Source organism: Oncorhynchus keta, chromosome 25, assembly GCF_023373465.1.
Source record: "Oncorhynchus keta strain PuntledgeMale-10-30-2019 chromosome 25, Oket_V2, whole genome shotgun sequence".
NCBI lineage: Eukaryota > Metazoa > Chordata > Actinopteri > Salmoniformes > Salmonidae > Oncorhynchus > Oncorhynchus keta.
In genome coordinates this window covers 8,616,632-8,640,138 of record NC_068445.1, presented here as the reverse complement: position 1 = coordinate 8,640,138, position 23,507 = coordinate 8,616,632, and the positions used below count along the sequence as shown (strand labels likewise).

The 23,507-nt window shown below is 44.8% G+C and overlaps 1 protein-coding gene across 1 annotated transcript; it reads left to right on the top strand.

Annotated features, from left to right (window-relative positions):
- Positions 1-758: 758 nt before the first annotated feature.
- Positions 759-21,580, top strand: LOC118357821 (kinesin-like protein KIF24). The gene is made up of 13 exons (XM_052479983.1): positions 759-1,990; positions 2,228-2,390; positions 6,425-6,522; positions 10,147-10,383; positions 11,705-11,792; positions 12,080-12,201; positions 12,574-12,679; positions 12,787-12,858; positions 13,028-13,137; positions 13,261-15,389; positions 15,597-16,133; positions 16,346-16,439; positions 18,265-21,580. Exons 1-11 carry the CDS (start codon positions 1,092-1,094, stop codon positions 15,701-15,703), a joined length of 4,131 nt encoding a protein of 1,376 aa, XP_052335943.1. The 5' UTR covers positions 759-1,091; the 3' UTR covers positions 15,704-16,133; positions 16,346-16,439; positions 18,265-21,580.
- Positions 21,581-23,507: the final 1,927 nt, after the last annotated feature.

Sequence of the window (23,507 nt, the reverse complement as noted above, 5' to 3'; positions counted from 1 at the left end):
GGCTATGTTTTTAGATGTTTTTGAAAGCAACCTACAAAAAAAGAATCAAGTTAACTATCGCATAGCTTTTGGTCCAAAGCTAATGATCAGCAGACAAAACGCGAGGAGCCATGTGAGTGCAGCGCGCCGTGCGTAAATGGAATATTCCGATTCGCCAGCAGCCGGCGCACAAAGCAAACTAATTCTGTCCTTTCTGCCTTTCTCAACTCAAAGCACATGCAGCAGCAGAAAGCTCATTGGTCTAAATTTACAGCGGGAAGAAATGCGCTGACTCAAACCGTCGTTATGGAGATGCTTTTTGTGTATGGAAACAGTGGGAAGGAGATTTCCACTGTTTAAAAATGTAGTGCATACCGGTATGTTAGTTTCTTATCGTTGATACACGAGACAGAGAGCTCGTTTGGTCAGTTAATCTTCCCGAAGAGGAGACTAAACTTCGAAGTTCGAACATTGGTGAGTGATGTGGGCACTTTTGGACTAACCTACTTGCTTGGCACCTCACCTTGTTTTGTAAAAACTACAGCCAGCACACTTGCAAGAAGGTTAACTTATAATAATGTAGCCAGGTGAGGTGAGAGACCAAATTATTATCTAAATGTTTACAGCATTTTCCTCCCCTGGGTCCTCAACAATATCCCAGTGAATTCCTATTCCAAATTCAAGAGTTTTCATGATATGGTCTTTCACAACTGCCAGAACACTGCAGCTGTTAACATAACTGTAAAGCTATGACAGCTGTTGTTCTGTTGGCTCATCTATATTTATCATATTTGCTACACTGCAATGTGTGACATCAGTGCCACCATCAGCAGTGTCAAGTTTCAGCACCAAAGCATGCAGCACACCCAGCCACAAGAGTAGGCTATCATTCATCAACAAAAAGCACGGAGGAAGGCAAGGTGTAAGCAAGGGAGTTGTCTTGTAATGTGCCACCGGTTTATACATTTGTAGACAAGGCTACTGAAGGTCTATTTGGTTGCGCCGCCTTGGGGACAGCGCGCTCCAAGATTAACCAAATGGAATGACCACCGCTCATTCCCTCACAGGGATTGCTCACACATGCCAGAGGTGAGAAAGAACCAGTTGAGGCGATGACATCATGCCTGTACGAGTGCCTGCGCGAGGTCGGGCTTCAGCGTCACTACCCTTGTTTTACCGCCATGGGACTGAGACGCGCTGGACACCTGTCTTTGCTCACCATGGGCGATTATTCGAGCGTGGGGGTCCACAGCATGGGGGACCGTGCCCGGCTGTTCCATCTGGTACAGCTGGTCAAGTCTCTGAAGGAAGAGGAAGAGGAAGACCATGGGGGCCACGATGACGATAGAGTTGTGATAACAAGAAAGACTTTCACTTCGGGCAGCAATGTCCCCGTATGCAGGCAGCTAGATTTTGATGGTGATGGTAGGTCGAGCGAACCCAAACGCGGATCGCTCAGTGACTATGACAGTCACAGGGGGGCTGGTGTCCACCCCTTCCCGAGCCCGAACACAGGGGTTAAACCCCAACCACGCTGCGACCTCAGCAGAGGGTCACCCATACACAAAACCCAGATCAGTGGGACGCCGATGCGTAGCTGTCCTCACAAGCAGACTGTCAGACGGACCACAGTGCACAGGAGCAACAGCAAAGTGACCCAGTGTCAGGGCGTCTGCATTTACAAGGAGGGGACGACCATCGGCAGCAGGCCAAGACCTGAGGTACGCCGGGAGGCGGATGGGACATCCAGGAGGACGGATGGGACACCCAGGAGGACGGATGGGACATCCAGGAGGACGGATGGGACATCCAGGAGGACGGATGGGACATCCAGGAGGACGGATGGGACACCCAGGAGGACGGATGGGACATCCAGGAGGACGGATGGGACATCCAGGAGGACGGATGGGACATCCAGGAGGACGGATGAGCCCACATACATGTACACATCGAGGAGAACTATTGGCCTCAACTATGGTCTGCCCCTGAGTAGCCCGGTGTCAACCAGAAAGTAAGTTGTATTATGTTTCAATTGTGTATAATGCTGTTGTTGATAGTGTATGGGTCACTAGGCTGGTCGTCTCTGGTCTGCTGCTGTCTCTCCTTTCATCTGTTTTCCTACTTCTTTTCATTATACAAATAACTGCCCCTCACACTTGGTTAGTTGGAAAAGGTAACTCTCTCTTATTAATTATACTGTTGTTCAAAATACCTGTAATTTGTGCTTGTGTGTGTGTGTGTGTTGTAGGGAGGCAGGTGAGCAGAGGATCAGTGTGTGTGTGAGGAAGAGGCCCCTGACCAATGCTGAGAACAGGAGAGGGGAGGCAGACGTGGTCACAGCCCATGATGGAGATTCTGTGGTGGTCCATGAGAGCAAAGAGGCAGTGGACCTGACCCAGTACATACTCCAAGTAGGTACCAGGTCCAGTAGAGCCCTGCACAGGCATGAATTTAAAGTCGAGCTTCTACCCATGCTGGTGACGCTCAGGCCCTACCCTACCCAGGCCCGATTGCTTCTGCTAAATTTAAGGCCCGGCCCTGCCCGAAACCAGAAATAACTTCCCCTGTTAGTAAATTTATTAGCTGCTCCTCTTTCTCACTCACTCCTTGCGTGCAGCACACTCTGCATGTGCTCTGCTCATGGTGCTCTGACTCTTTGAGTATCCATAGCAACAGCTCCGCTTGGGCTGCTCTGTTCAATGAAGAGACATGAGAGAGCTGTTAGCTACTTTTCGTCACTCTAAACTCCGACAAAACTCAATGAGAATGATCATTTTGGCGAAATAATCTCTCCAGTCTTAAATTTGACAAGGTTGAAGCACTTCTGACGCCACCTTATGATCTTAGTCAGATATGACTGTACCGCGCAAATGGCTCATCTTCAACATTTTATTGATCAATTTAGTAATACCGAGCCCTACCCGTACCCTTGTTATTGATGAAGAAACAGGCCCTACGTGGCCGTAACCCGATGTATAATGTCGGGGCCTGTCGGTCTCGGGTTGGGTAGCAGAACTCTAATGTACAGTACACTCAGGCTACATCACACAGTCACAGAGGACAGAGTCTAGCAAGACTTGAATATAGCAATGTATACAGTTCAGACCGTGAATATACAGTATATAGGTACAATAAAGGAGACATTATTTATGTTTGTATATTATACAGATGTAGGATCTTAAATTTGGGCCAGTTTTCTACAGAAGAAAAATTATCCTGCAACAACAGGAAATGTGAATTATTATGTGGATAATAGTTCATTTACATTGATACATTTTTTGTTAGGGTAAGTCAAGTCTCAATTTCAGAAATTACAAACTTTAGAAGCCTTTTTAAAACGCATATACACTACAAGCTTGCATTTCCTGCCGTGCAGGAAAATTCTCAGCAACAAAAGAGTGATCAAATTAAGATCCTATATCTGTATGTTTGGATATACTGTGTACAAGGCTAGGGTTGCACATTTTGGGGAATATTCAGAGGTGGAAACTTTCTGTGGGAATATATGGGAATTAACTGGAATATATGGGAATTAATGGAAATATATGCAAATTAATATGAATACCATTTAAATGTAGATGTATTTTGCATTGGATATATTTACCATATCATATGGAAACAGAAACATAAACCTTTTACCTTATCATATGTAGACGTAATTGCAAATGATTAAATCCTTCCAGTAGAAGTAAAAAAAACAATTTAGTTACGAATTGAACTTTAATTAAAAGGGTTGACTTTTCACATGGATGATTTCACTGAACAACAAAAGAAACAAAAAAAATATTGAATGATCCCCAATGATCCATTGCATCTCCCAAAAACATTTGCAACATAAATCTGTGAAATGATATTCAAGAAACTAAAGCATTTGGTTGTCTTCGTCTCAGGCTTTCATGTCTTCTCCCTGGACCTCCTCAGTGTCCACCTCTTGAACATCAGACTCTGAGGCCTCAACCTTGTTAAGGATGGCTCGTTTTAAAAAAAGGCCTCAAATTTGCCCGGAATGCCACCAATTTTTCAACCCTTGTATTGGTCAGCCTGTTGTGTGCTTTGGTGTGTGTGTTCCCAAACAAGCACCAGTTGAGCTCGGAGGTGGCTGATGTTGGTGGGATTTGGAGGATGATGGAGGCAACAGGGGAAAGAGCCTCAGATCCACAAAGTCCCTTCCACCAGGTGGCTGATGAGATATGTTGGCACGACTGCCATATTGCATCTCTATCCCAAAGCCCTTGCTTGGAAGTGTACTTCGCCAGACTGCCAAGAACCTTGCCCTCATCCAGGCCAAGTTGGCGAGACACGGTAGTGGTGACACCATAGGCCTTGTTGATCTCTGCACCAGACAGGATGCTCTTGCCAGCATACTTGGGGTCCAACATGTACGCTTCGGTGTGTATTGGCTTCAGGCAGAAGTCTTCAGGCTTTTTGATGTATTTCAGAAATGCAGTTTCCTCTGCTTGGAGAAACAGTGAAGTGGGCAGGACAGTACGGATTTCTTCTCTTACATCTGCAAGCAGAGTCTGAACATCAGACAGGATGGCATTGTCTCGCTCAATCCGTGCAATGGCTATTGCTATTGGTTTCAGGAGTTTCAGGCTGCTTACCACTCTCTCCCAAATACATCACCCAGGAGGATCCTCTTGATGGGGCTGTCTATATCGGCAGACTGTGATATGGCCATTTCTTGGAGAGACTCCTTCCCCTCCAGGAGACTGTCAAACATGATGACAACACCACCCCAACATGTGTTGCTGGGCAGCTCAATGTGGTGCTCTTATTCGTCTCACTTTGCTTGGTGAGGTAGATTGCTGCTATAACTTGATGACCCTTCACATACCTAGCCATTTCCTTGGCTCTCTTGTAGAGTGTTTCCATTGTTTTCAGTGCCATGATATCTTTGAGGAGTAGATTCAATGCATGAGCAGCACAGCCAATGGGTGTGATGTGAGGGTAGGACTCCTCCACTTTAGACCAAGCAGCCTTCATGTTCGCAGCATGGTCTGTCACCATCGCAAATACCTTCTGTGGTCCAAGGTCATTGATGACTGCCTTCAGCTCATCTGCAATGTAGAGACTGGTGTGTCTGTTGTCCCTTGTGTCTGTGCTCTTGTAGAATACTGGTTTTGGGGTGGAGATGATGTAGTTAATTATTCCTTGCCCACGAACATCCAACCACCCATTAGAGATTATTGCAATACAGTCTGCTTTCTCTATGATTTGCTTGACCTTCACTTGCACTTGCACTCTGTTGAACTCTGTATCCAGCAAATGCGTAGATAAAGCATGTCTGGTTGGAGGGGTGTATGCTGGGCGAAGAACATTCAGAAATCTCTTCCAATAGGTGAACCAGTTGCATACACAGCTCGAGCAAGACATTCATCAGCATTTCTCTGACTACGTTCTTCCATTGAGTAAAAAAAAACGTCTGATTCCAGGAGGACCATGAGCTGTTGCCATCGATAAGGTGTCTGATTCATAATTTTCACCGCAAATAGAAGTAGAGGGACTTTTGTCAGAGGTTGCTTGTTGTGAGCGCTGAGGGAACCTTTTGCACTTGGCCAGATAATTCTTTGTTGCATTCTTCACATATGATTTGGCACAGTATTTGCAAATGTACACAGCTTTTCCTTCTACATCAGCTGCAGTGAAATGTCTCCACACATCAGATAGTGCCCGTGGCATTTTCATGTACAGGTTAGAAAAAAATACGTTTAAAAATTAAAATACAATTCCATGTACAGATAAATAGTTAAGCAGTTAGATTAAACAACTCCTTTGTAAGATACATGTTTTAAAATGAAACATGTATGGAAACAGGTGAATTAACACTCCTCAGTTAGCAGGCTCAAGCAAGCTAAAACCCACATGGTAGAAAAACTAACTAGCAGAAATTGTTAACAAGTTAGAAATTATTTTAACACACTTTACTGTAGGCTACTATTTACTAGTTAACAAAAAATCATGTATGTCAAATAAAATGTCAAATAAAATATATTCACCCCACCCAGTATTGTAATCAAAACTTACCAGAAAGCATGTAGCACAATAGCATCTCATTAGTGAGCAAGATCTTGAGAATCAGCTGTACATGTGATGGAAGAGAGCACTGCACATGTGATGGAAGAATGCACTGTGCATGCAGAGGGTTGCAATTCCATTGAATTGGGGATAGTTTATCCAAATATGCCACAATACCTAGAATTGCCTTATGTCTATCCTAAACTGTTATAAGCTAACTTTTTTGATGAATTTAAGCTAAATTCCCTAAATTCCAGGGCTTAACTTCCCATGGAAAATTTCCGTAAAGTTCCTGTAAAGTTTCCTACCCTTTGCAACCCAAGTTAAGGTACATAAATATAATTCATATAGCTTCAGGCCCCCTGTTCCTTGTAACACAGTGTTGATCTGTGTGTGTGTCTGCACTCTTCTCTGGTCCCCTCCACAGCACAGGTTTAATTATGATGAGGTGTTCGGGGAAGAGAGCTCCAATGTGGATGTGTACCTGAAAACAGCCTTTCCACTGATACAGCATGTCCTCAACGGGTAAGGAACCTTGTGTTGTGTTCATTGGGTTCTAAAGAAAAGAAAACGGGGAGGGACTCCGATAAGAAAAGTCTGTCGGTGTTAGCCATATCCCCCGCGTGTGTAAGACCCCTGCTGTAACACAAGGATGTAGCCGCAGAGGAGCAACTAGGTGTTGTTTACCATAATGTACCCTAAAACAGTTGCGCTCAAACAGGTCGAGCGCTTCAAGTTCCTCAGTGCCCACATCACTAAAGAACTAGCATGGTCCACACACATTAACACAGTCGTGAAGAGGGCATGGCAACGCCTCTTCCCCCTCAGGAGGCAGAGAAGATCTTGACTGGCTGCATCTTGACTGGCTGCATCACCACTTGGTACGGCAACTGCTTGGCATCTGAACACAAGGCGCTACAAAGAGTAGTGCGTTCGCCCAGGACACAGGGTTCTCACAAATTGCTTGATGTTCTTAAAGTACTTGAATTTGGCACTCTGAAATTCAAGTACTGGAATACCTTAAAAAGCAGACATTTTCTCAGGTTGGTACTTGAAAAGTACTTGAATTAAAATGAGAGGAGAACAGATAATGTATTGGTCTTGCAAATTCATTTCCATGCAGCCTACTGAGTTTTATTGCCTCACGTGTTTCATGCTGTGGCTGCCAGGCGAGCTCGCTCATTCCACCCTCACTGCCACTCAGCCAGGTAGGTACAGAACTGACTGATTAGGCGCCGCCAAACATCACATCGATAGCTAAACTGCCGGGACAATGTAGATTCAAACCTGGCTTTTGTGCATATGGAACACTTATGGGCTCTTTTATTTCAGCTCATGAAACATGGGACCAACACATTGCATGTTGCGTTTTATATTTTTGCTAAGCATAGTTTACTCACCTTTTTTTACCACTACATCACTGGACCCAACCAACCCACACCATGTAAGGTGCAAATAAATGCGTCAGATTGGGTGAATAGGCCCTGAAGAGCCACATGAAGGGGGAAAGACACAACGCTGCATCCTGCACTGGCACCAGTTCTACATTAGGTGACTTTTTCTCTGCAACAACACCCAGAGCTTTTCATTCACAGGGCGCCGGCTATATTCCGCCTTATCAAGCGGCAGCCGTGCTCATGCCCTTTCTGGTGGCCGTTCCTTTTCCCTCACACAGTCCACCCAGTCATTAAGCTGGAGTTGTGTAGTAATGTGAATAGGAAATGTGTGTTCACCAGTAGCATATCCCCAAACTCTGCTATTCAAATGACAGAATCATCAGTACTGACTTACCGCCTATGTATGTAGTAAATACATATTCTTCTTTTCTATTGTGGCGATATACTGCCATCTGTTGGCGACTAGAAACAATTGCATAATATGAACTAATACAAAATGAATGGTCCTTGAACATGACTTGCCACTTTCTGTAAGAACCCTGAGTACACCACTGGGGCCGAGCTCCCTGCCATCCAGCAACTCTATACCAGGCGGTGTTAGAGGAAGGCCCTAAAAATTGTCAAAGACTTCAGCCATCCAAGTCACAGGCTGTTTTCTCTGCTACCACACGGCAAGTAGTACCTATGACCAAGTCTGGAACCAACAGGACCCTGAACAGCTTCTACCCCCAGGCTATAAGACTGCTAATAGTTAGTCAAATAGTTAAGCAATATCTACCTGTAATATCTACACTGACCCTTTTTGCAATAATCTCTTTTGACCCTTCACATACGTTGAGGTTACTGTTTATTATCTATCCCTTTGCCTAGTCCCTTTATTCTGACCTAAGTGTACAGTTGAAGTCGGAAGTTTACATACACTTAGGTTGTTGTTCTTGTTAACAAGCTATAGTTTTGTTATAGCAAAAGTAGATGTCCTAACCGACTATGGCAAGTCGGTTAGGACATCTACTGTGTGCATGACACAATTATTTTTTCCGACAATTGTTTATAGACAGATTATTTCACTTATAATTCACTGTATCACAATTCCAGTGGGTCAGAGGTTTACATACACTAAGTTGACTGAGCCTTTAAACAGCTTGCAAAATTCCAGAAAATTATGTCATGGCTTTAGAAGCTTCTGATAGTCTAATTTACATCATTTGAGTCAATTGGAGGTGTACCTGTGGATGTATATCAAGGCCTACCTTCAGATTCAGTGCCTCTTTGCTTGACATCATGGGAAAATCAAAAGAAATCAGCCAAGACCTCACAAAATAAATTGTAGACCTCCACAAGTCTGGTTCATCCTTGGGAGCAATTTCCAAATGCCTGAAGGTACCCTGTTCATCTGTACAAACAATAGTACGCAAGTATAAACACCACGCAGCCATCATAGCACTCAGGAAGGAGACACGTTCTGTCTCCTAGAGATGAATGTACTTTGGTGCGAAAAGTGCAAATCAATCCCAGAACAACAGCAAAGGACCTTGTGAAGATGCTGGAGGAAACACGTACAAAGTATCTATATCCACAGTAAAACGAGTCCTATATCGACACAACCTGAAAGGCCGCTCAGCAAGGAAAAAGCCACTGCTCCAAAACCGCCATTTAAAAAAAAGACAGACTACGTTTTGGGGACAAAGATCATACTTTTTGGAGGAATGTCTTCTGGTCTGAAAAATAGAACTGTTTGGCCATAATGACTATTGTTATGTTTGGAGGTAAAAGGGGGAGGCTTGCAAGCCGAAGAACACCATCCCAACAGTGAAGCACAGGGGTGGTAGCATCATGTTGTGGGGGTGCTTTGCTGCAGGTGGGACTGGTGCACTTCACAAAATAGATGGCATCATGAGGAAGGAAAATGATGTGGATATATTGAAGCAACATCTCAAGACATCAGTCGGGAAATTAAAGCTTGGTCGCAAATTGGTCTTCCAAATGGACAATGACCCCAAGCATACTTCCAACGTTGTGGCAAAATGGCAAAAGGACAACAAAGTCAAGGTATTGGAGTGGCCATCACAAAGCCCTGTACTCAATCCTATAGAAAATGTGAAAACAGGTACAAGCAAGGAGGCCTACAAACCTGACTCCGTTACACCAGCTCTGTCAGGAGGAATAGGCCAAAATTCACCAAACTTATTGTAGGAAGCTTGTGGAAGGCTACCCGTAACGTTTGACCCAAGTTAAACAATTTAAAGGCAATGCTACCAAATACTAATTGATTGTATGTAAACTTCTGACCCACTGGGAAAGTGATGAAAGAAATAAAAGCTGAAATAAATTATTCTCTCTAGTATTATTCTGACATTTGACATTCTTAAAATAATGTGGTGATCCTAACTGACCTAAGACAGGGGATTTTTACTAGGACTAAATGTCAGGAATTGTGAAAAACGGAGGTTAAATGTATTTGGCTGAGGTGTATGTAAACTTCAGACTTCAACTGTACATATCTATCTAAATTACCTCGTACCCCTGCGCATCGACTCAGTACTAATTGTGTTATTATTTGTCTATTTTTCTGTTTCTTCGACTATTTCTCTATTTTTTTTCTCTCTGCATTATTGGGAAGGGCCCCGTAAGTAAGAATTTCACTGTTAGTCTACCTACACCTGTTGTTTACGAAGCATGTGACACATAAAATTAGATTTGATTTGTAATGGGATATTGTGTGACCTAGTTCTGTCTGTATGTACGTTGGCAGAGGCAAGGCCACTTGTTTTGCATACGGCCAGACGGGAGCAGGGAAGACACACACCATGCTGGGTTGTCCTCCTCAGAGACAGGGGCTATACGCTCTGGCTGCCAGGGACATATTTACCCAGCTGCACTCCACCCAGGACTGTGGCAACTCTGCAGTCACATCCCACGTCTATGTCAATGTCAGCTTCTTTGAGATCTACTGTGGCCAGCTCTACGACTTGTTGGACCGTAGAAAACGGTGCGTGTGTGATTGTGAATGTACTCAAGTTCAGGACTGACTTATCTCGACCAGTAGTTGTGACTTTGTTTTCAGAAAATATTTCATAATGTAACACTCTAACTTGGACTCTGACTCGAACACTAGAGGCTTGGGACTCGACTCGCACTCGAGGTTTAGTAAATTGACTACATCACTGAACATAACCCTGCTCTCTGATTGGTCCATTCTCGAGGTTGATCGATTATGATTTTTCAACCTTATCCCAATTATTGGAGGACCATTTTTTATATATATATATGTAATAATGACAATTACAACAGTACTGAATGAACAATGAACACTTATTTTAACTTAATAATAATAATAAAATCTATTAAGTCTCAAATAAATAATGAAACATGCTCAATTTGGTTTAAATAATGCAAAAATACAGGGTTGGAGAAGAAAGTAAAAGTAGAATATGTGACATTTAAAAAAGCTAATGTTTAAGTTCCTTGCTCAGAACATAAGAACATATGAAAGCTGGTGGTTCAATATTCCCAGTTCTTCAATATTCCCAGTTAAGAAGTTTTAGGTTGTAGTTATTATAGGAATTATGAAGCATCACTGAACATAACCCTGCTCTCTGATTGGTCCATTCTCGAGGTCGACCGATTATGATTTTTCAACCTGATCCCAATTAGGTTGAAAAAAAACAGACAAAACAAATGGAACATGAAAAATAGATCGATGATGGCTAGAAGACCGGTGACGTCGACCGCAGAACACCGACCGAACAAGGAGAGGAGCAGACTTAAGTAGGCAGTGATTCGATGATAAATTAACAGGCACCGCATTGATTATATGCAACGCAGGACAAGCTAGTTAACCATCAACCATGTGTAGTTAACTAGTGATTATGTGAAGATTGATTGTTTTTTATACTATAAGTTTAATGCTAGCTAGCACCTTACCTTTGCTCCTTGCTGCACTCACGTAACAGGTAGTCAGCCTGCCACGCAGTCGCCTCATGGAGTGCAATGTAATCGGCCATAATCGGCGTCCAAAAATGCAGATTACCGATTGTTATGAAAGATTGAATCGGACCTAATTAATCGGCCATGCCGATTAATCGATCAACCTCTAGTCCCTTCACAATGACATGGTCATAACCATGCTCTCTGATTGGTTCCTTCATAATAACATTGAGCCAGTGAACCAGTTGAACCACAACCACTCAGTGAACCACTCAGCGAACCACAGAACCAGTGAACTACTCAGTGAACCACTCAGGAAATAAGTGAACCAGTAAACCTCTGATTGGTCTCTTTATAATGACATCTGTGTCTTCTCTATGCAGCTTGTTTGCAAGGGAGGATGGGCACCAAGTGGTTCAGATAGCAGGGCTAAGAGAGGTCAAAGTGGAGTCTGTCAACTCATTGCTAGAGGTGAGACTTGTATTCCTCTCTTCTCATTCTTCCTGTTCTCGTCTGTTATACCTCCCTGTCTTGCTGTTTTGATTTATTTCCCTTCTTCATTCCACCCTCCTTTCATCGCTTCTCCTGCCTCCACCCCTCCTCATTCATCCTCCCCACCTTCTCCTGCCTCCACCCCTCCTCATTCATCCTCCCCACCTTCTCCTGCCTCCACCCCTCCTCATTCATCCTCCCCACCTTCTCCTGCCTCCACCCCTCCTCATTCATCCTCCCCACCTTCTCCTCTCTCCGCCCTCCAGGTGATCTTGTGGGGTACAGGTGAGCGCACCCAGGGGGCAAGTGGAGTCAACCCAGTGTCGTCCCGCTCCCACGCTCTGCTCCAGATACAGCTCAGAGACTCTGGCCATCGGGCCACTGGCAGGTCAGTGTCACGTTATAATAACTTATAGGACAAAGTCGCCAAATTAGTTCCAGGTAGCAAAACTAATTTCCATATTTTTGTTTTGAGAGTGATATATAGAAAATGATCAACCAGGTATATGGAGTTTGCACATTGCAATTCAGACACAGTTTATAATCTCAAATATAACACATATTCAGCAATATACCTGAGATTGAATGTGTTATTTTATGTATGATTAGCTACAGTACACAGTGTGTGTGTGTGTGTGTGTGTGTGTGTGTGTGTGTGTGTGTGCGTGCGTGCGTGCGCAATTCAGTAGCTTTGTAAAATAGTTTGTGACATTAAATTAAAAGTAATCGGACCAGATGTGTCCCACACTGTGTTGTGTAGGATGTCATTTGTGGATCTGGCTGGGAGTGAGAGAGCAGCAGACTCCAGAGACCCAGACAGACTGAGTCGCATGGAGGGGGCAGAGATCAACCAGAGTCTACTGGCAGTGAGTGCAACACACACACACAACAGGATACAATACAATACTTTATTGTTCATTTTCACACACACTTAAAACGGGATTGCTGTTAACATGTAGCCTATTTGTTTCAGCTGAAAGAATGTATCCGTTCTCTGGACCAAGAGCAGTCACACACACCGTTCAGACAGAGCAAGCTCACACAGGTAAAGAATCTCACACACACATTGCAAACGTTCACGGGTTCAACTCTCAACAACACATCTGAGCAACTCCACACCAGGTTTGTGCTTCAACTGTGTTGTCCACAGGGAATGATAGAATTTGGGTCAGTACCCCTTTGTTCAAACTCTGTTTACCTTGTTGTCTGTATAGGTTTTGAAGAACTCCTTTGTTGGTGATTCAAAGACATGTATGATTGCAAACGTTTCCCCCGGTCACCTAGCAACCAAACACACACTCAATACGCTGAGATACGCTGACCGGTGAGTGTTGCGTATTACGTAGGTCATATGAGAGCACACACTCCGACTCAACAGTTTTGACATCATTGTTTAATTGGTCAGTGACATTGGCCTGTGATATATCATGTCCTATTGGCTCTACAGGGTGAAGGAGCTGAGGGGGGGAGGGGGGAGAAGATGGCCCACAGTCACCCCGTCCCCATCCCCGGAACATGATCAGACTAGCAGCATTGGTACTAGTGCCAGCAGGGGGAAAAGTTCCCCAAAAGGGGTGAAGTTGGGGGGACACAGGGAGGCCCAAAATGTGACTGGCACCCCTGCTAGGAGGTTAGCCCCAGGGGGAGCTCTGCTCTGCTCCACACCAAAGGGCCAGGGGGCGGGGGAGGGCTTTGGGAGGGGGAGAGAAGACCTCTGTTTGGAGCACACCACACCTGTGAGGGGCTCACTGGGCCGGGGGCTTTGGAGGCGCAGGAGGAGTGAGGGAGTGGGAGAGAGGGAGAGGAATAGCGAGAGGGAGGTGGAAAAGAAAGGGCACAGAAAGGAACGTGAGAAGACAGATGATTCCAACACGGAACAGGACCATGGGGTGGCTTGGGTGATGAGACAGCGAATGGGAGAGGGGAGGACAACCCTTTGGGAAATACCCAGAGAAGGAAGAGCCACTACAAGCCAGATGGCCATAGGTAAGAGGGCAGCTGCTGCTACCTGCCTCAGAGGAGAAGAGAGGCAGAGGACTACTACGAGTAAAGGAGAGGGAGAGGGCAGGAGATGGATAGAGCAGGACCGAATTGTGGGGGAGAGGGAGAGAGAGAACACAGCTGAGGGACAGAGAGAGTTGGGAGAGGTCAGGGAGAGAGATAGGAGGACTAGTACAGAATGGGAAAGGGAGAGAGAAACTGAGACGCCAAGGGAGCTGGAGAGCGAGAAGGAAAGAGAGAGGCATTTGAGAAGATACCACCAGCAGCTTCAGCAGATGCAGTGGCTCCAGCAGCCTCTGCCTGCCTCTCCGTCTGTCTGCCGCGGTGTGGAGGAGCTGCTGGCTGGGTACAGGGCCACTGCTGGGGCCGGGGGAGACCACCTCCCGCTCCGGGGGGAAGGGACCGCAGGGGTCACAGTGGAGGCAAAGGGGAGGGGACAGAGTCACCTCTCTAACAACACGTCTCAGAGCCACTGCCACAATGGCGATAATGATGATGATAATGAAGGAGATAATGATGGTAGTGGAGAGCACATCCTCAAATGTCTCTTCCCCGGGGTTGGATCAGTGCTGTCTACCATCAGCAGGCTGGATGACAGAGGGACAGGAGGAGAAGGAGTGGAGAGAGGGAGTGGGGACGAATGGGGGTCACCCAAGGAGGAGGAGAGGAGAGGATGGGCATGGCCAGAGTGTAGAGTGGTCGAGTCAGAAGAGGGCGGCAGGTGGACAGGGGCTGTGCTGCGTCTTGGGGAGGAGGAACGGTTAACATCTAGCCTCCGTGGGGCATTTGAGAGGAGGGGGTGGGCAGGGGAACACAAGAAGAGAGGAGAAGAGGACATGCTGCTGGGGGCTGAATGGAGCACAGAGGAGGAAGGAGAGGTTGCCGTTAATGACTTCACCCGCGGCTCCACAGACAGCAACAGTGACAACGACAGCTTTTACCGACACTGCAGCCACCACGCTCCGGCCGAGAGGCCCCTCTCTCCACCCCCGCCCCCAGCCAAGCTCAACGACCTGTCCCTGGAGTCCAAGCACATCAACCAGAGCTCCAGTGGCCTGTGCCTACACTTCCAAAATGTCCCCATTTGCCCCTGCCAGCAGGGAGTACCACTGAGCCCCAGAAAGAGGACAGCGCTACCAGGTGCTGAGCTGCTACGTCTTATAGACCCTGCCACCCCCCTTCTGTCCTTTGTGCAGACGGGGAGGGGAGCAGCGGTTGGCACCACAAGGCTTCTCCCTGAGAGCCAAAATAATTCTGGAGTTGTGGCTCAAATGCCCCCTTCTTCACCACCACACTGTGAGTCCTCGGGTGATTCATCTAGATGCACCATGGACCCCCTCTCACTTTCCTTGCTTCAAGTAGACAGGCTGGCAGCCACAGACTCCTTCCTCTGCCAGCAGGTACCACACAGCACCTACTCCCCCTCCCTCCTGCCTAGGGAAGGTAGAAAGGGAAAAGGGGTGGTGGACGGTGGCCAGTCTCTAGTACCCACTCTAGTGATAGATAGGAACCGTGGTGAAGGCCACATGGATCAGATGAGATCCAAGATGGACGCTGCTCCTCTCTGGAGAATGGGTGAGTCACATACACAAGCTTGTGCAATGCTTCCCCCCTCCCCCCCGCATTGTGTACTTAATATCTCGGTAAATAATTGCCACCTTCTCATTGACATTGTTCATTTGTGAGAATTGCGGTTTTGTTAGGGGATTGCGTGTAAAAAAAGAAATAATGTTTTAAGTCAAATGTTGCTCTTAATTCTCTTGTGTTGTCTGTTCTGTCCAGCTATGACCAAACCATCTGCCCCTGTGGTCTCCTTGGTGTCTGTCCAAGACCAAAGAGGAATCCTGAAAACCCCAGCCCAGTTAGGGAGGGAGGTCCTAGGCTCCTGACTCTACATGTCCCCCTGGCCCTTCTACACATTCCACTCACCACACAACCTCACTGTATCCAATACACACACAACCAAGTGCTCCCAAGGCCCAGTCCAGCCCAACACACAAACATCACACCGTTTGCCTTCCACCCATGTACCACAACATACACATAAGCATCCCATCGCGACTAAACACACATTTCAGGATACACCCAACTCCTCCATCCCTACTGTACAAATTCTCCAACAAATGAACAACCCCGTGCAATTTAACATTTTGCAGGACCAATCTCAGTCGCCCAGTTCAAACAGTCCTCCTAATCGCCACACACCATGCCGTCTCAGCGGTTCAAGCAGTCCAGACGTTCCAAACGGTCTGTTGAAGCACATTGGACCCCCAGCCACCCTCTCCTTCTCTACTCGGGAAGCCCTGGAGCATATGCCCAGTAAGTTCAAGTCTATCTGTTATGTATCATGAACAATGTGTAGGTTTATGGTCCCTTACTCATCCTGACTCTATCCTTTGCCATCTCTTCCTCTTTCATTTACATTTACATTTAAGTCATTTAGCAGACGCTCTTATCCAGAGCGACTTACAAAATCTTTCCTTCTCTCTATCTCTCTCTTTCTCTCCATTTCTCCCTTCTGTGTGCGTCAGGTAGTGTGTTGTCCAGACCCATTGGGAGCAGTTGAAGCAGATAGAGTCTATGTGTCGTAGAGAGGGGACATTGCTGTGCCAACAGCCTGACGTGGTGAGAACTCAGCACCTTGTACAGTGCCTTGCGAAAGTATTTGGCCCCCTTGAACTTTGCGACCTTTTGCCACATTTCAGGCTTCAAACATAAAGATATAAAACTGTATTTTTTGTGAAGAATCAACAACAAGTGGGACACAATCATGAAGTGGAACGACATTTATTGGATATTTCTAACTTTTTTAACAAATCAAAAACTGAAAAATTGGGCGTGCAAAATTATTCAGCCCCCTTAAGTTAATACTTTGTAGCGTCACCTTTTGCTGCGATTACAGCTGTAAGTCGCTTGGGGTATGTCTCTATCAGTTTTGCAAATCGAGAGACTGACATTTTTTCCCATTCCTCCTTGCAAAACAGCTCGAGCTCAGTGAGGTTGGATGGAGAGCATTTGTGAACAGCAGTTTTCAGTTCTTTCCACAGATTCTCGATTGGATTCAGGTCTGGACTTTGACTTGGCCATTCTAACACCTGAATATGTTTATTTTTGAACCATTCCATTGTAGATTTTGCTTTATGTTTTGGATCATTGTCTTGTTGGAAGACAAATCTCCGTCCCACTCTCAGGTCTTTTGCAGACTCCATCAGGTTTTCTTCCAGAATGGTCCTGAATTTGGCTCCATCCATCTTCCCATCAATTTTAACCATCTTCCCTGTCCCTGCTGAAGAAAAGCAGGCCCAAACCATGATGCTGCCACCACCATGTTTGACAGTGGGGATGGTGTGTTCAGGGTGATGAGCTTTGTTGCTTTTACGCCAAACATAACGTTTTGCATTGTTGCCAAAAAGTTCAATTTGTTTCATCTGACCAGAGCACCTTCTTCCACATGTTTGGTGTGTCTCCCAGGTGGCTTGTGGCAAACTTTCAACGACACTTTTTATGGATATCTTTAAGAAATGGCTTTCTTCTTGCCACTCTTCCATAAAGACCAGATTTGTGCAATCTACGACTGATTGTTGTCCTATGGACAGAGTCTCCCACCTCAGCTGTAGATCTCTGCAGTTCATCCAGAGTGATCATGGGCCTCTTGGCTGCATCTCTGATCAGTCTTCTCCTTGTATGAGCTGAAAGTTTAGAGGGACGGCCAGGTCTTGGTAGATTTGCAGTGGTCTGATACTCCTTCCATTTCAATATTATCGCTTGCACAGTGCTCCTTGGGATGTTTAAAGCTTGGGAAATATTTTTGTATCCAAATCCGGCTTTAAACTTCTTCACAACAGTATCTCTGACCTGCCTGGTGTGTTCCTTGTTCTTCATGATGCTCTCTACGCTTTTAACGGACCTCTGAGACTATCACAGTGCAGGTGCATTTATACGGAGACTTGATTACACACAGGTGGATTGTATTTATCATCATTAGGTCAACATTGGATCATTCAGAGATCCTCACTGAACTTCTGGAGAGAGTTTGCTGCACTGAAAGTAAAGGGGCTGAATAATTTTGCACGCCCAATTTTTCAGTTTTTGATTTGTTAAAAAAGTTTGAAATATCCAATAAATGTCGTTCCACTTCATGATTGCTTCCCACTTGTTGTTGATTCTTCACAAAAAAATACAGTTTTATATATTTATGTTTGAAGCCTGAAATGTGGCAAAAGGTCGCAAAGTTCAAGGGGGCCGAATACTTTCGCAAGGCACTGTATATACAAGTATTAAATATACTAGCTCGTAAATCATGGATTGGATTCATTAGATTCATTGCAATTACTATTATTGTTGCTGAATGGGACACTTGGTTTGAGAGTAGTGCTCTCCGTGACTGTCTACCATTTGTTGATCCAACTTCCTTCCCTGTCTGTCTCACCGGTCCCTCTCTATTCTTCAGGACTTTAGGGAGTTACGTCCATAAACTGGAGGAGATCATGGAGCAGAAAGCTGTGTGCGTTCGGAGCCTGAGATCTCTGCTACAGCCCTACCTCACCCAACTGAAAAACTATTAGTCATTTTCAATTCATGGAGTGAATTTCAATTCAGTTCTGTTTCTGAATTGAAAGCTGAATTGACCCCAAACCTGTCTGACGTACCTTAAGTTACACCAGGCAAATAATTTGTGTGGGTGTGGAGTGAACTTGTGTGGAGTGAGCTGTATTTTTTTAAACAGTAGCCTACAGGAACAAACACTTATAGTCAGTACCTTCGTGATTAAGGCACTGTACTACTTTAGCCTGTATCACAAATAATGAGATTCCCATAGAGAATGATAGAGTCCTCTAGTGGCCAAAAGGCCATATTAGCATGGACAGCACCATTGAGGGCTTCCACCATTATAATGTAGTCAACTGGGTGGGACTTCCAACTTCATTGTCTAATGCCTCCTGGTGACCCTGTTGGAGTCATGTCCAACCCTGGTAATCAGGAGGGATCAGCCAATTGTGAAGAAGAAAATGTGCTACATCAAAATGGAGATCGCCTCAATGGTGCTGCCCATGCTGTCACAGACGCTATAATGGCACAGATACAAAGATGAGTCCTCTATCTCTATGGAGATTCCCAACCTCTGTCATTTCAAGAATTTTGCTACGAGTAACTTACCATAAAAAGTTATGGAATCATTATAATGTTGTACTTTGGTAGTTTAGGTAGTCCATCCACGAGAGATTAAATATACATGGAAGAAAAATCACTTTTTTATGTGGTAGGCCTGTCCTCTGTGGTTGGTCTTTGAAATGCAGGCGCAAAGAAGATGTCTGCCAGTTGTTCATCTGTCTTGCCAGCAGATGGAGGTACTGTGTGTGAAAATCCTAGTTTTCAGAATAGAAAATGTATTGCACAATTCACTCAAAAAGAAGTCACATGCTTCGTAAAACAACCCGGTGTAGACTAAAAGTGAAATGTTTACTTACATGTCCTTTTCCAACAATGCAGAGTTAAGATAAATATATCAAATTGATATGACACAAGGCATAAATACACAGTGAATAACAAAAATCTTGAGTAAAAATAGCACGGCTATATACAGGGAGTACCAGTACTGAGTTGATGTGCAGGGGTATGAGGTAATTGAGATAGCTATGTACTTATAGGTAGGGGTAAAGTGAACTAGTCAACAGGATAGATACTAGACGGTAGAGTATATGTTGAGTGTGAAAGTGTGTGTGTGTGTGTGGTGTCAGTATGTATGTGTGCGCATGTTATGTGTGTGTGGGCGTTTGTGGTGTCAGTGTAAGTATGTGTGAGTGTCCAGTGTTTGTGCATAAAAGGATCAATGCAGGTAGTCCGGGGGAGCCATTTTATTAGCTATTTAGCAGTCTTGTTTAGCAATCTTATGGCTTGTGGGTAGAAGCTGTTTCAGGGTTCTGTTGGTTCTAGACTTAGTCCACTAATACCGCTTACTGTGCGGTAGCAGAGAGAACCGTCTACGGCTTGGGTGGCTGGAGTCTGACAATATTTTGGGCCTTTCTCTGACAACACCTGGTATAGAGGTCCTGGATGGAAGGTATCTCGGCCCCAGGGATGTACCCCAGTGATGCCGTACTTACCACCAATGTTCCCTCTAATTTTTCTCGGCACAGCGGATTTCAAGTCTACTGAGAGCAAACTTTAACATTGTGAAAATTCTGTGCAACTTCCAGCATGCGTTTACTGTGAACACTGAGGCTGTACCTGCTTTATGTTACAGTTTTAACAGTGGCCATGTAGGCTACTTGATCATAATGTAGGCATACCAGAGTGACCTACAATCAAAAGCAATGGCATACCATAACATTTTAACGCGGAAATAGCTGTTCTCATTCAGCCTACAGTAGCAGCCAATGTGTGGTGTTCAATGTAGGCCTAAATTCCATGAAACCTTTGAAGAAAATATGCAGGGCTTGACATTAACCTGTTATCCACCTGTCCTTCAGGCAAGGAGTTCATTGGAAATGTTGTTGTGTTGTTTGATGCAAGAAACCACTTTACAAAATAAAATGATTATTTCCATGCCATTACAGAGAATCAGACAAATGATGCTACCCTCTGCCCATTGGCTACTTAGTTTGTTCAAGCATGTCTCAAAATATAACACTGCCCCTCTAGGAGAAAAAAAGTATCACTCCCCTATTGCTGACTAAAATGATCTATAACTGGGCTAATAACTCACTAACTAGCAAAGGACATGAACAGAATGTGCACACTTGGCTACATGAAGCTCTCGCTTTGATCTCAAAACAAGCGCATCTATAGTACCAGTCATAAGTTTGGACACACCTACTCATTCAAATGTTTTTCTTTATTTTGACTATTTTCTACATTGTAGAATAATAGTGAAGACATCAAAACTATGAAATAAAACATATGGACCAAACAAATAAAAAATTAGCCACCCTTTGCCTTCATGACATCTTTGCACACTCTTGGCATTCTCTCAACCAGCTTCATGGGGTGCCTTCATGAGTCACATGGAATGCATTTCAATTAACAGGTGTGTCTTGTTAAAAGTTAATTTGTGGAATTTCTTTCCTTAATGCGTTTGAGTCAATCAGTTGTGTTGTGACAAGGTAGGGGTGCTACACAGAATATTGCCCTATTTGGTAAAGACCAAGTCCATATTATGGCAAGAACAGCTCAAATAAGCAAAGAGAAACAACAGTCCATCATTCATTTCAGACATGAAGGTCAGTTAATCTGGAACATTTCAAGAATTTTGAAAGTTTCCCCAAGTGCAGTCGCAAAAACCATAAAGTGCAATGATGAAACTGGCTCTCATGAGGACTGCCACAGGAAAGGAAGACCCAGAGTTACATCTGCTGCAGAGGATAAGTTCATTAAAGTTACCAGCCTCAGGAATTGCAGCCCAAATAAATGCTTCACAGAGTTCAAGTAACTGGACACATTTCAACATCAACCCTTCAGAAGAGACTGAATCAGGCCTCCGTGGTCGAATTGCTGCAAAGAAACCACTACTGAAGGACACCAATAATAAGAGACTTGCTTGAGCCAAGAAACACGAACAATGGACATTAGACCAGTGGAAATCTGTCCTTTAGTCTGATGAGTCCAGATTTGAGACCCAGAGAAGGTGAACAGATTATTTCAGCATGTGTAGTTCCCACACTATTTTGGTTACTACATGATTCCATTTGTTATTTCATAGTTTTGATGTCTTCACTATTATTCTACAATGTAGAAATAGTAAAAATAAAGAAAAACCCTTTAATGACTAGGTGTGTCCAAACTTTTGACTGGTACTGTACTTGAGACCACTCATGCTGTAAACACAATCCAGTTCCTTGCATTTGTCGTAACAAGAGGTGATGCAGCTAGTCAAGATTCTCTCAATGGGCCAGCTTTAGAACCTTTTGAGGATCTGAAGGCCCTTGACAAATCTTTTCAGCCTCCTGAGGGGGAAGAGGTGTTTCCATGCCCTCTTCATGACTGTGTTAATGTATGTGGACTATGATAGTTCTTTAATGATGTTGACACTGAGGAACCTGAAGCTCTCGACCTGTTCGACTCTCCATTTCCTGTAGTCCACAATCAGCTATTTTATCTTGCTGACGTTGAGTGTGACGTTGTTGTCCTGGCACCACAATGCCAGGTCTCTGACCTTCTCCCTAAAGACTGCCTCATTGTCGACGGTGATCAGACCTACCTCCGTCTTGTGGTCAGCAAACTTGATTATGTTGGAGTTGTGCGTGGCCACACAGTCATGGGTGAATAGGGAGTACAGGAGAGGACTAAGCACACACCCCTGAGGGGCTTCATGTTGATGGTAAGCATGGCAGATGTGGTCTTGCCTTCCCTCACCGCCAGGGGGTGTCCCGTCAGGAAGTCCAGGATCCAGTTGCAGTGGGAGATGTTCAGTACCAGGGTCCTGAGCTTGGTGATGAGCTTGGAAGGGACTATGGTGTTAAATGCTGAGCTATAGTCAATAAACAGCATTCTTACAAAGGTATTCCTTTTGTCCAGGTGGGTGAGGCCAGTGTGGAGTGTAATAGAGACTGCGTCATCTGTGGATCTGTTGGGGCGGTATGCGAATTGGAGTGGGTCCAGGGTGTCTGGGATGATGGTGTTGTAAATATTTTCTTATTTTTGAACTGCACTGTTGGTTAAGGGCTTGTAAGTATGCATTTCACGTTAAAGTCTACACTTGTATTCAGCGCATGTGGCAAATAAAGTTTGATTTGATTTGACCAACCTTTCAAAGCATTTCATGGCTATAAATGTGAATGCTACGGGGCAAGGGATTTAGGCAGGTAACCTTGGTGTTATTGGGCACGGGTACTATGGTGGTCGGCTTGAAAAAGTTGGGTTTGCAGACCGGGTCAGGGATAGGTTGAAAATATCAGTGAAGACACTTGCCAGCTGGTCAGTGTATGATCTAAGTACATGTCCTGGTATTCTGTCTGGCCCCGCGGCCTTGCGAATGTTATCCTGTTTAAAGGTCTTACTCACATCGGCTATGGAGAGCGAGATCACACATTCGTCTGGAACAGCTGGTGCTCTCATGCATGGTTCAGTGTTGCTTGCCTCAAAGCTAGCATTGAAGGTATTTAGCTCATCTGGTAGGCTTGTGTCACTGGGCAGCTCGCGGCTGGGTTTCCCTTTGTAATCCATGATAGTTTGCAAGTACTGCCACATCTGTAGAACGTCAGAGCCGGCATAGTATAATTAAATCTTAGTCCTGTATTGACGCCTTGCCTGTCATCCATGGCATCTGGTTGGGGTATGTACAGTGTCTTCATACCCTTTGCTTCTTCCACATTCTGTTGTGTTACAGCCTGAATTTAAAATGGATCAAATTTAGATTTTGTTGTCCCTGGCGTAACCACAATGCCCCATAATGTCAAAGTGGAATTATGTTTTTTTTTTTATGTTTACAAATGAATGAAAAATTAAAACCTGAAATGTCTTGAGGCAATAAGTATTCAACCCCTTTGTTATGGCAAGGCTAAATAAGTTTAGGAGTGAAAATTTGCTTAACAAGTCACATAATAACTTCAACAATAGGACAGAGGGCATTGGCGGTCTATTTCCTCGTCGACAAAGGCTCATCGGGATGCCCCCTCGCCTGCCTCTCTATTGCAGCCGCCACTCAGTAAAGACCATCCGAGTCCCTGATTTTGCATATAGCGGCTATTTAGACTT